This window comes from Gymnogyps californianus, chromosome 2, assembly GCF_018139145.2.
Source record: "Gymnogyps californianus isolate 813 chromosome 2, ASM1813914v2, whole genome shotgun sequence".
Classification (NCBI taxonomy): Eukaryota; Metazoa; Chordata; class Aves; order Accipitriformes; family Cathartidae; genus Gymnogyps; species Gymnogyps californianus.
In genome coordinates, this window is record NC_059472.1 from 114120534 (window position 1) to 114131941 (window position 11408).

At 50.8% G+C, this 11408-nt stretch overlaps 1 protein-coding gene across 1 annotated transcript in view; it reads right to left on the bottom strand.

Annotated features, from left to right (window-relative positions):
• Positions 1-7812, bottom strand: part of TBX20 (T-box transcription factor 20) — a 34835-nt gene extending 27023 nt beyond the window's left edge. Inside the window, exons 1-3 of the mRNA XM_050892075.1 lie at positions 7678-7812; positions 5357-5591; positions 3841-4005 (exon numbers count right to left, since the gene is read on the bottom strand). Coding sequence (XP_050748032.1) covers positions 3841-4005; positions 5357-5591; positions 7678-7804 — 527 coding nt within the window. The 5' untranslated portion in view covers positions 7805-7812. The remainder of the gene's footprint in view (positions 1-3840; positions 4006-5356; positions 5592-7677) is intronic.
• Between the last annotated feature and the right edge of the window lie 3596 nt (positions 7813-11408).

Sequence of the window (11408 nt, forward strand, 5' to 3'; positions counted from 1 at the left end):
TAAAATATTCCTAGCATACAGGCGTCCTCACTGCTATCGACTCTGCTGATCACACTGCAAGGCTCATGAAAAATTATGATATATCTGAAAACCCAAGACCTGGAATCCTGTTATGTCAAAAGAATTTTACCTCTCATGAAAATTAACTTTGCCTTCCTGTAAAAAACTGAAAACCTCAATCTTCAGAGCCCTGAATTAGAGAAGGCAAAACAAAAAGAGTCCCAAAAGTGTCCTGCAACTTTTCAGCCAGTTTTATGATTTTTTTTTTTTTGGAGCCTGACTCCTGATTTTGAATGTCTGGATAGCTAATAATGTTTACTGTGATCACAGAGTGTCAGGCTCAGCAAGGTTTGGCTGATTGGAACCAAAAAGCCAAACTATTTCAAATATGCGCTGGGGAACAAGTAAAGATCTTCACGTGTCTAAAAGCTGAGCACAATTGTTTTACACCATAGGAGGTTAATGCTTGGCACTGCTTTCAAACTACGAAGTGCCTGGATGTTAGCAGAGCGCTAACGGGAAAATCACTGAAGGATGGGCACCTGAATATCAGTTACATAAGTGTATTAATAGACCTTGCTTTTCTTTACTGATTTGCTACACGCCGTCGATCCCACTGCAACACATGGTTCCACCTGGTGAACTACACCTATCCGCATGTTTCTCCTACAGCCTGAGCTTGTATGCCTCGGAGAAGAGAGTTGAAAGCTAGACGTATAGCCCTCTGAAGCAGAAGTCGTCGACAAGACCATGAGCGTGCACGAGCAAACAGGTTAGAGAAAAAAACGTGCACGTTCCAGCGCAGCACACGAGGCTCCCCCAGAAGTTCGTGCGGGCTCTGCTGCCTAAGGCCGGCCAGATGCGAGGGGCTGCTCGCTTCAATTCACAAAGGCTTTAGGAGCCATATTTGGATGTGAATTTGCTCCACAGTATATAATGTTTCATGATATATGCAAGGTTTGGGTACTGCTTCCTTCTTGCATATTTTGGAATGCAACACCGCCCTCCTTCTATTTAGTTTAACAGCTGGTCTGGTCCTACAAGCCCCGTGCATGCTGCTTTTAATTACCTTAATGTCTCAAATAATTTGCAAAATCTAATACCTTTTGAAGGTTTCCTACCTAGAGTTCTCTGTAAGCATGTAAACACTATAATTTCATTAAACAAACAATTGTAGCCAAATACAGTTAAAAAAAAAAAAAAAGACTTTTGAGTGAAAGGAGGTGAAAAAGGAAGAAGAGCAAATAAAGGTACATGCTGAAACTTATTAAACTGATGTTTCACACAGTCTTAGCAATTTGGAAGAACAAACATTAAATATCACATAGGAATTCTATTCCCAGATAGCACTTTAGAAGATTGACAAAAGACTCTCTGAAAAGTATTATTTAAGTGTTCGTTGCAACATAAACTTGTCTTAAACGTTGACAGCAGGAAGACAGGGATAAAACTGTTTTTTATAGAAAGTTCCCCGAAGGGCTAATCTTTCAGAATCACAGAATACTTATTAATTTTGAAAAAAAGCTGTCTTAGCGTTGAAAGTTATTTTTATAATGGAAAGAGCAAAACATCTAACTGGTTCGATCCTGCAAAGTCTTACACCCATGCACAACGTGACTCCTGAATAATTCCCCTGATGCCGTTGTGCCTACGCAGATGCAGGCGGTGATGTGCATGGGGAGTTAGCACCTTGGTACCAGCGCCCAGACGCTGAGCACATATACGCCCCTCACTGACACTCCTCAAGTAAGGAGAACTAAAACTGTGTGTTTGGAGGACAAGAAATCATAACTTCATTAAGGGCTGCTGCTACTGGAGCAGGACCAAACCTGTTTCAAGATGGGAGGAGTACTACTTTTAACCTGTTCGAGCAAGACTGAGGCCTCCCACCTCAAAAAGATGCATTAACACTCCAGAAAAAAACACTAGTAATGCAAACATTGGCACGCTGAACCTCTTGACATCCTTTTTCTCACCAAACAGGAGCGTAAGAAGGAGAAAGTGTATAAATGTATATGTAAGTACCATTCATACAAAGAAAAAGTAATCTGTGCCTGTGCTATGATCAATGGTCTTTTGGCTAAGCATCCTGAAAATTAAACAGGAAAGGTATACATTTACACGTAGGGGCAAAACATCCTGAAAATGAAACAGCACAGATACACATTTGCACACAGGGGCACTGATCCAATGGGGACCTCAAAGAGCTACCAGAATACAATGATAATAAATATTAAACTCCAAGAAGGTTTGACCCCAGCTCTAAAACACTCAGTAGGGCAGTTGCTAATTATTCCAAGGATCAACCTCTTGTCTCATATTCTTGTATTTCCTCAGTGAACTAGTCTATGCCAGATAGAGTGTGAATTAGCAAGCTATTTAAAGGTATCCCAAAAGGCACTCGAACAGAAAAATAAGAAGGGGAGAACCCTGCCTTAAAACTATTTCTGTCCTTCCCTTATTTCTTCTTTTGATGCTGACTCCTTTGGAGCAGGATCGTGTTTTTTCTTTGGGTTTTGATCAGTGCCCATTACAATACGTCAAATGAAGCCCTCAGACGTTAACCACATTGCAAGAAGGAGTTTTTGGCCATGAAAACAAAGCCGACATAACTCCTAGGTTGCTGTCTTTAATCACAGCTTCTCTGCATGCGCTTTTTGTTTGTTTACTTCCCTGAGCCGCCTTCCAGAGATCAGCAGTCAGCAAGATTTCAGTTGAACTATTTATATGAGGAAAGCCTACAAGATTTGGTCCCTATACTCACACACAGAAAAAATGCGCTTCCATTTCTTGTGTTTCACTTCAAACTTCTGTCTCTGTAATAAGCAAGTTCTTAACCCTGGGCTAAGCCACCTGGAGCGGATCTGTCTGCCTGCGTAGAGCCCTCCACAAAAAGTTTCTTTGAAGCCAGAGAGGCATCCACGTTATTTCCGTATCTCCGGCTCTGACTCAGCAAAGCCGTTCGACATGTGCTTCGGTTTTACTGGACTTGGGGACTTAAGTATGTACTGAAGTGCTGGGCTGAATACAATCAAGTGTGGGTCTCCTCTGAAGTGCCCTCCTGCCGTATAGCCTAGTGCTGCAGCCTCAGTTTCCCAATGCTGAGTCAGTCATTAATTACATTAACGGAATGATTTTACAAATTAATTTTCTACAGCATTTTGTTTCTGTATAGAAAAGGGAGGGAATTTACTTGATTTTTTCCTAATGTCTCAGAAAATGTCATGATTTCTTAACAACAACAAAAAAAATCTCTGTGCTGTAAAACTGATCCATACTTTGCCTGCTGTCTAAGAGACAACTAAAAGCGAGGATAAAATTTATCAGTTAGCAAACGCTGGATATGTTATCAAGGAATAACATAATTTCGAAAATAAACAGCGCTGAACTGTAATGTAGTTTTTCTACTTGGACTTGGCTGATGGTGCTTGGATTGCTTTAAATTATGAGGTCAAATGCTGGGGGGTGGGGGCAGGGGGGCAAACCCAAGAGAAAAATCAATATCTGTTTTTCTTTTTTTTTTTTTTAAAGCTTTCTTATCTCAATTGAAGCAAACTTCATTTAAAAAAAATATATATATATATATAAAGCGTTTAGCGAAATCCTGCATGCCTTGGAACACTGAGTATAAATCAAGCCTCAGGCAGAGGTTTGAGGCCCGATTCTGCATCACAGAAATTAATCAGAGTTTTGCAATCAACTTTGTTGAGCACAGACTCAAAGTCTCAGAGCACTGTTTGCAAACAGTGTGGAAAGATTAATAGCAGGTATTTCTTGAAGGAAAAAAAAGAAAAAAAAAGAAAGAAAATAAAAGTAAGACCAGCAGTAAAATCTGCATACCTTGCAGGGAGCGGTGGGTCAGCTTTTCCAGCCACTAACCAGGAAGACCTGTGGTAGGCATATCTATATCTTTTATTGTCCACAGGAACAATATCCATTAACACAATGTACTTGGCTTCAGAATCCACTCCCGAGAAGGAAACCCTGATTGTAGGAAACATTCTCCTGAAATAAAGGCAAATCAGAAAATAAATAGGTGGATGGAGAACAGAAATAAGAGAGCTTCTGAAAAGCTGCTAAAAGTAAGAATTATACTTAAACCACCTACAAAAAATAATTAAAGCATCTATTGATTCTGCTTCAGCATGATAGAAGTTAAATCCTGTGTATCTCTCTAATATGCACAGAAATACAGCTTGAAATCAGAACGGTTTTTTGGAAGCAAAAAGAAAAAAATCGTAGAAGTGAAAAAGTAAAGGAGAAATGTACTTTTGCCTGTTAATTAAAAGTACACAACGATTTCAGAAAATAGTTGTACCTAAGGTACATAAGTCCTTAGAAACATCGATTTTTTTTTTTAATGGGATCCATACTAGTGCTAGGGAAATATTGCAGAAATTATTTCTGTTATTATTCTCGCATATTTTAGATGCATGTTCTTTTAAGCCTGCTCATGATATTTGAGAGGAATTTTCAAAACTAAACTTTCCTTTCTTCAATTAAATTTTGACAAAACGCAACTTTAAAATGTAAGGTTATGCTGTAGACCAAAAATAAATAACTTTAAACAGTTTAAAATTTTGAAATTCAAATTGCAGAGTTTGTACGTACTTTTTTTTTTTTAATTATTTTTTAAAACACATGCTGGTAGAGCTCGTTAGAAAAAAAATCGTCAGGGAACTACATTAATAACAAATAACTTTGGGGAATTACAAAACCCGACAAGACATTTGGCTCCTGCGGACTGCGTGTGACTGACCCAAACCCCAAAAGCTTTAGTGAAGAAACGGCATGGTTTGAGGTGACAAGAAAGCCCGGGATTCTTTTGCACGTTTTTGCAACCGAGAGAAAAGAAAAACAAACCAAACCAAGCCCTGACCGAATTACTTCCCCACGACCCCGCGTTTCCCTGCTGTCTGTAACAACCCAGCCCCGCAAAATCGCTGCGCCGCACGAAGGATTTCTTTTAGCTACAGACCAAATTGTTAGGGAAACAACATTTCTACCCCCCGGTGTGATTTCAGCCGGCCGCGCCGCACCGCACCGCACCGCACCCCGCTGCCGTCCCGGGCGCACCGCAGCGGCCGCCGCTCCCTCTGCCCGCCGCGGGGCTCCACGCACCGCAGCGCGCAGGGCCGCGCAGCGCCGGGCTGAGCCCGCCGAGGGGCTGCTGACCAGCGCGGCGGCACTTAAGGGGCTTCACCCTCCTCCTCCCCTTAGCTCATCCGTGCTGCCCTCCCACAATAAAAACTGTGGGGTTTTGTTTGTTTTGCCTTTTTCTCCCCCCCCCCCCCCCCCCCCCCCCAGCCACTTTTAGAAAGCTGCCCGGAGGGAACGCGGGGCTGCCCAGCCTTACCTCCCGGATTTGGTGATGATCATCTCGGTACCCAGTTCGTGAAACTTGTCCCAGAGCTCTTTGGTCTCCAGGCTGCAGGAGATTTTGGCCATCTCCTCGCTGGGGATGATGGGGGTGGTGGGGATGAGGGGCTCGGTGCACAGGGACGAAGGGCTGGTGCTAAAATCCCCGTGAGGGTCCAGGCTGGATAAGTCACTCAAAGGCTGGGCGCAAGAGGATTTCTCAACGAATTGTTCTGCAGGGTTTGAGGAGGGGGGGGGGAAAAAAAAAAAAAAAAAAAGAGAGAGGGGATTCAGCCAGGACGGGGCGACTGCCGAGAAAAACTATTATTAAAAAAAAAAAAAAAGTGCATTTGTCGTTCAGCTGCCCCCGCTCCGATCCAGCACACCCGCAGATCCGCGCTGTTTCTTAGGCGTCAGCTCATCATTTGAGGGCAGGGGTGGTGATTTTGGGAGATTAGCTCCGGGAAGAGCCCGGAGCGGCGCCTCTCCCCGAAGGCACCCGGGGAGAGATGCCCGGGGGGCGGCGGGGAGCAGCGCGGCGCCGGCCGCATCGCCGCCCGGCTATTACCCGCTCCGCGGGGCGCGGAGGGGCAGGGCGGGCCCTGCGCGCTGCCCCCCTGCTAACCGAGGGTTTCCATGGGAAGGTCACTAATTCTCATCAAAACGGGAGCGCTGGGCTCGGAGGGGCTGCTGAGGGCCGGGGTCACGCTGGGGGACCGCGGGCGGCTGCTCCTAAATTGCACCGCGGGCTAGAGCGCGTAAGACAGAGGGAGCCCGAGCGCGGCCGCGCAGGCTCCGCGCTTCCTCCGCGGGGAAGCGAGCTCCTAATACTAACTCAACGGCGGGAGCGGTCTCACCCGCCCGGAAAGCCGGGTCTGCCCTGCCTCCCAGCCGCTTTGCTGAGGCCGAACACACTCCGTTGGAGAAACAGGCTCCGGGGGAGCTGCGTGCGGCCACGCAACCTGCGCGGAGGCGCTGGCTGCGCGGGTGCGGTAGCTGCCGCCGGCGCTGGCCGCCCATGCAAGCCCCGGGAGGTTTTGGGGGCTTCAGCGGTTCCGGTGGGAGTTTCGGCCGAAGGAGAGGAGAGGAGGGGAGGGGAGGGAGCGGGGGTCTCTGCCCCGGCCCCGTGCTGCGGCACCGGGATGCAGCGACGGATCCGCCGCCAAGAAACGGGAGGCGCATAAACGCGCCCTGCCCCTACAGAGGAAGATTTCGCCCACATCTCCGGTTAATAAAAGCCGAGTTACAGGCAGTCGTTTCCCTTCGATTTCTAATTGAATGGCGTGGGGGAATGAGTTGGGGGGGAAAAAAAAAAAGAGTGAAGTTAATTGAACGAGCGTTTTCAGGGGAAAAAAAAGAAAAAAAGAAAACTAGCTACGTTTAACACAAGACCGTGTAAATACATCAAACGGGAATACTACAACATTCCCGGCCTACGTGATTGCCTAGACTGAAAAATAAAGTTTACAATGAATCTCTGGACTATGTGAAATCTATCGAGTCAGTTGATCAGATGGAGCAGAGGCTGAGAGCTGCCTTTTCTAAATTCTTATGAGCTTGAATGTAATCTTGTTCATGGGCGCCCTGAGGGCTTAATACTTTTTTTTTTTTTGTAATTTTCTGCGAAGTCTTGGATACATGCAGGGACCACAAGCCGCAGGAATTGGGGGCGAGGAGGGGAAGATGCTGATGTTTTTTAAAAGCCTTCGGGAATCTGAATCGAGGCGGCCGAACAGAAGCGAAATCGCTTACGCGAAAATCGCGAGGAATTACTACAAAAATCCTCCCGGTCGATGTAAAGTAAAACAGTCTATAGGAGCCTACATCGGGTAGCTGTGGAGCGAAGGGGTTTTCAGGTCTACGTACAAGTTTTACTACCCCTTGTAAGCCTAGGCACGATACCGGAGATTCTCTTACTTGACTTCAAAACCATAGATGATTTGCAATAAATATTTGAGAGGTTCATTTCATACCAGCGAAGAGAAACGTAACTACCTTAGGGTGCGAGATTATTCTACGGATGGCGAAGCTGGATAAATAAACGGCGTCATTTAAGCTGGAGGAATTTAGAAACTGGTTTATGCTATAAACAGCCTCGCCTGAAAACGACGGTGGGTAATGAGGAGACTTAACAGGCTTTCGCGGTGCGGCTTTTCCTTCTGCAGGGGAAACCTGTGGGCAGGGGGAAGCCCGCCGCTGCCCGACCCGGCTGCCGGAGCTTTGAGGAGGCTGAGCCTGAGCGGAAAGCGGGCTCCTCCGGGGACGGACGGACGGACGGGAGCCCCGCGCCCCGCGGCGGTCACCCCCGTCCCCACTCACCCAGCGGCTTGATGGTGCTCTCGGGGGACTCCTTGTCCTTGGAGCTACCGCTCGACATGAGGGCGGCGATGGAGAAGGCGTTGGCCCGGGAGGAAAGCTGTGGCTTGGGGGGCGGCGTGTACTCCATGGCCACCCGGCGGAGAAGCGGCGCGGCTGGGCTCGGCGCTGCCCGGACGGGGCGGGCGGGCGGGCGGGCGGGGAGTACCGGGAGGGAGCGAGGGAGGGAGGCGGCTCTGCGCCCGCCGCTGCGCGCTCCCCCGCCTTAACGCGGGGCCGCGGAGATCCTATCGGCCGGCGGCCAATCGGCGGCGGGACACGTCAAGGGCCCCGGCCCGGCCCGGCCGCGGAGGAGGGGGCGGAGGCGGGCAGGAGGAGGGAGGGAAAGAGGAGGAGGAGGAGGAGGAGATGGAGGGAGGGGAGGGAGGGGAGGGCTCTGCCCGCCCGCGGGGTGGGCAGGGGGCGGCCGGCCCTCGGGCGGGCTCCTCGCCGCCGCTCCCCCTTCGGGCAACCCAGCCCCGGTCCCCGCCGAGGCCTCGGCTGCGGTTCGGGGTGCGCGACCCCCTCCCCCCCCCCCCCAGCGCTCCCCTGAGCCCGGGGGGGGGCGGGGGGGGGGGGGCAGGCCATGCAGCCGGGGATGCTCCCGAGAAGGTCCTTAGGCTATTCGCTTTGTCGAGGCGAGGATCAGTGGGGAGATGGTTGAAAGGAGGAAAAGAAATTGTTGTTTCTTCTCGTGCGGGCGCGTGTGTGTCAATTTTCTATTTCAAATTCAAATTTTAAAAGACCACAACATTTAAAGCAGCCGTTTTCGTCGTTGCGTGCCTTCTGCTGGGACAGAAGGTTCCTTAAGGCTGAGCGTGCGCTTGGTTTTCCTGCACCGGATCCCAAATATTGTCATCCCAATCAGATGTACTCGCCCCTACCGACTCCAGGTGAGACCCTTGCTGGGTTCCCGTCCCCGCCAAGCCGGTGCGTGGACCACTGATCGCACGGTTTTCTTCAACTCCGTTTCATCGGCTCCACCAAACTAGATGGTATTGATCAAGCACTTAAGACAGAGAGAAAAACAGGACGGGCTGATGGTGCCAACGAGCAGATTATTCCAAGGCAGTGATTTAAGTAAGTTGCTCGCCAGTACTTTTTTAAACACATCATGTAAGCACCCTCCCATAAATAAAAAAGCGGGGAATTTAACTAACGTCCTTTAAATAAAAAGAGGACTGAAAATACTCGCTCGCTAAAACGACTCAAGAGGATACGCAAATTTGTCACTAAAGTTCCGACTTCTGGACCTAGAACAGAATCCGAGGGGCTTTTAATACGCAGGTTTGTGCCAAGAGGCGTGCTGCTGGAAGGATTACCCCCGGTCAGGTACAGATCTGTGCCACTCCTATCCCTGCTGAACTTGAATTAATCAATACGAAGAAACAATTATTTGGGTCACCCTTCACAGCCAGTGAAGTGGGCAACACGAGACAGTGCCTTATCGCTTTGAAATGAGCGAGGACCAGCCGCGGTTTGCCCTTTTATTACCTGAATTTGCTAATAGAGAGAATATATAGATAGAATAGTGTGTGTATATACACATATTCTATCACAAACAGGACGTGCATATTTAGAAGCGCCTGAAGCGTTTGGCAGCGGGCTAAGGATTTCAGTGTGGCCCGCAGTGGTCTGGGGGCCCGGTCTTGCCTAAGGGGTAAGCCGGGGGAGAGGGGGGCAGAGGAAGAGCCCAGCCAGCCCCCGCGGCCGGGGAGCCAGGAGACCCGGCAGCGCCAAGGTCAGCTCACGAAGCATCGCCTCTTCCCACAGCGAAAACGAGACGAACGATTCTCCCGACATCAACCCGAAGAAAACAAACAAACAAACAAAAAGCCCCCAAACCGCTTTACCGCTTTACTCCGAGGGACATCCCTCCTTTTAACAGCCTGGTTTCCCTGCGGGGCAGCCCCGCTCCTGGGGCCGCTCCCGGCGTGCGAGGGGCGGCGGCGGCGGCGGGACGGGGGTCCCGGGGTCCCGGCCCTGTGCTCCCTTGGCCCTACCTGAAAAGCAGGGTCCGGCCTGCCTGAAAAGAAAGACAAGGGAGGGTACAATTAGCCTGGGGGATTATTCTCTTCACCCTTCCTGTGGTGGTGGTAGTGGTGGGGATGCCTAAGTCCCCTTTGGTTTCCTACCTCCTCTATGCGCCGCGCAAATGAGGATAATAAAAAAGCCAAGCTCCCGTCAAAGTAACAGCGCAGATCCTGCAAAACAAAGCTCTCCCTTTCCCCCTGCTTATCTCCCTCCCCGAGCAGCCAGGTTGTAACATACCTGTCCCTAGCAGGGGCTGCCCCCGACGTGCCCGGCCCGTCGGGGCGCAGGGGCGGGGGGCGGCGGGGGGCGGTGGGTATTTCGGTGCCGGCCGCGCCTGGCTGGAAAACACCGACATGCGGGGATCGGCTCAGCCCCGGGAGCTGCGGCAAAGCCCGGACCCCTTTCTGCTTTGCCTCCGCCGCGGGATTTCCAGCCCCGCGGGGTGACCGGTCACTGCCTTTAGCTGGGGGAGAAGGACTCGGCCCCGGCGGGGGGAAGCGCTGCGCGGTGAGAGGGGGCACGGCGCGGCCGGGCGCGGAAAGGAGCGGAGCGGCTCCGCGGGAGAGGGGGAGACCGAGGCCGCGGCGCGGCCGTGGAGCGGGGACGGGGCTGGCGATCGCCTCCGGGCAGGGGGTTGCTCCCCTGGGAGAGGGACCGGCCTTGGGGGCTTGCGGGTCCCTGCTCGTACCTTGGAGATCAAATACCAGGGTGGGAAGAAACCGTGGGCTTCGTTTTGTTTTATTTTAAACGGGGTATGTCCAACACGGGATGGCTCTTCTTTGCTCAGTTAAGCCATGCAAGCTTTCGCTCTATCCCACGAGAATCTTTATTTTCTTAGTTTTCCCCTCGCTCCGCCTCCGATAAGGAAATGAGCCTTGTCTAGACGTCCAGAGCACCCCCTCCTCCCCCGTGGGCAACGAATGGGGCTTGGCTCCTGCCGCCTAATCCTCGCTGCGGCTCCCTCCCCCGCCGGGGCCGAGCCGGGGAGACACGCGGATCCTGGGACTCGAGTGGGAAAGGGGAGAGAGACCGGCTCCACCTGGGCTGCTCTGCCGCCCCTGCCCATGGCCCTCTCCGAGGATGGAGGGGCTTTCAGAGGCGGTGGGGGTGTCGAGGGGACACACCACTACCCCAGTGCTCTTGGTCCCCCTCTGCTTTCCCAACCAAGGGGATGTCATTGACAAACCCCTGCGCGCCCTTGCCGGGGGATGCCAGCCGGAGCGGCCGGTCCCCGCCGCAGCCGGGCACAGAGCGGCTGTCCCCGCTGTACCGACCCCGCTTCCGAGAGCAGAGGTACAAACCCTGCTGCGCCCGAGCAGGGCGGTTGCCTTGTATGAACCCCTTTAAATTAAATCCTCCGTTATTTCTTTATCCGCATATAAAGAACACGCCATCTACACCGCAGAGTTTTTGTTTTCTATCTAGCAAATCCATGTGTTTGTCGCTAGTGTCAGTCTGGTATGAAATGGCAGAGCCATTTCATTAGGCTTCATTATGCTTCCAAAGTACCTTTTTTTTCCACCCTCCTTTGCGTAAAAAGCTCCTTGCTGTCTTGTGCTCTGGCAAAAACCAGCGTGCGGGTAATCGCTGCGGGTAATCGCTGCATACCTCGTCGCGCTCGTTCAGTTACCAGCTTTAATCAGGATTAGATCTCAGTTTCA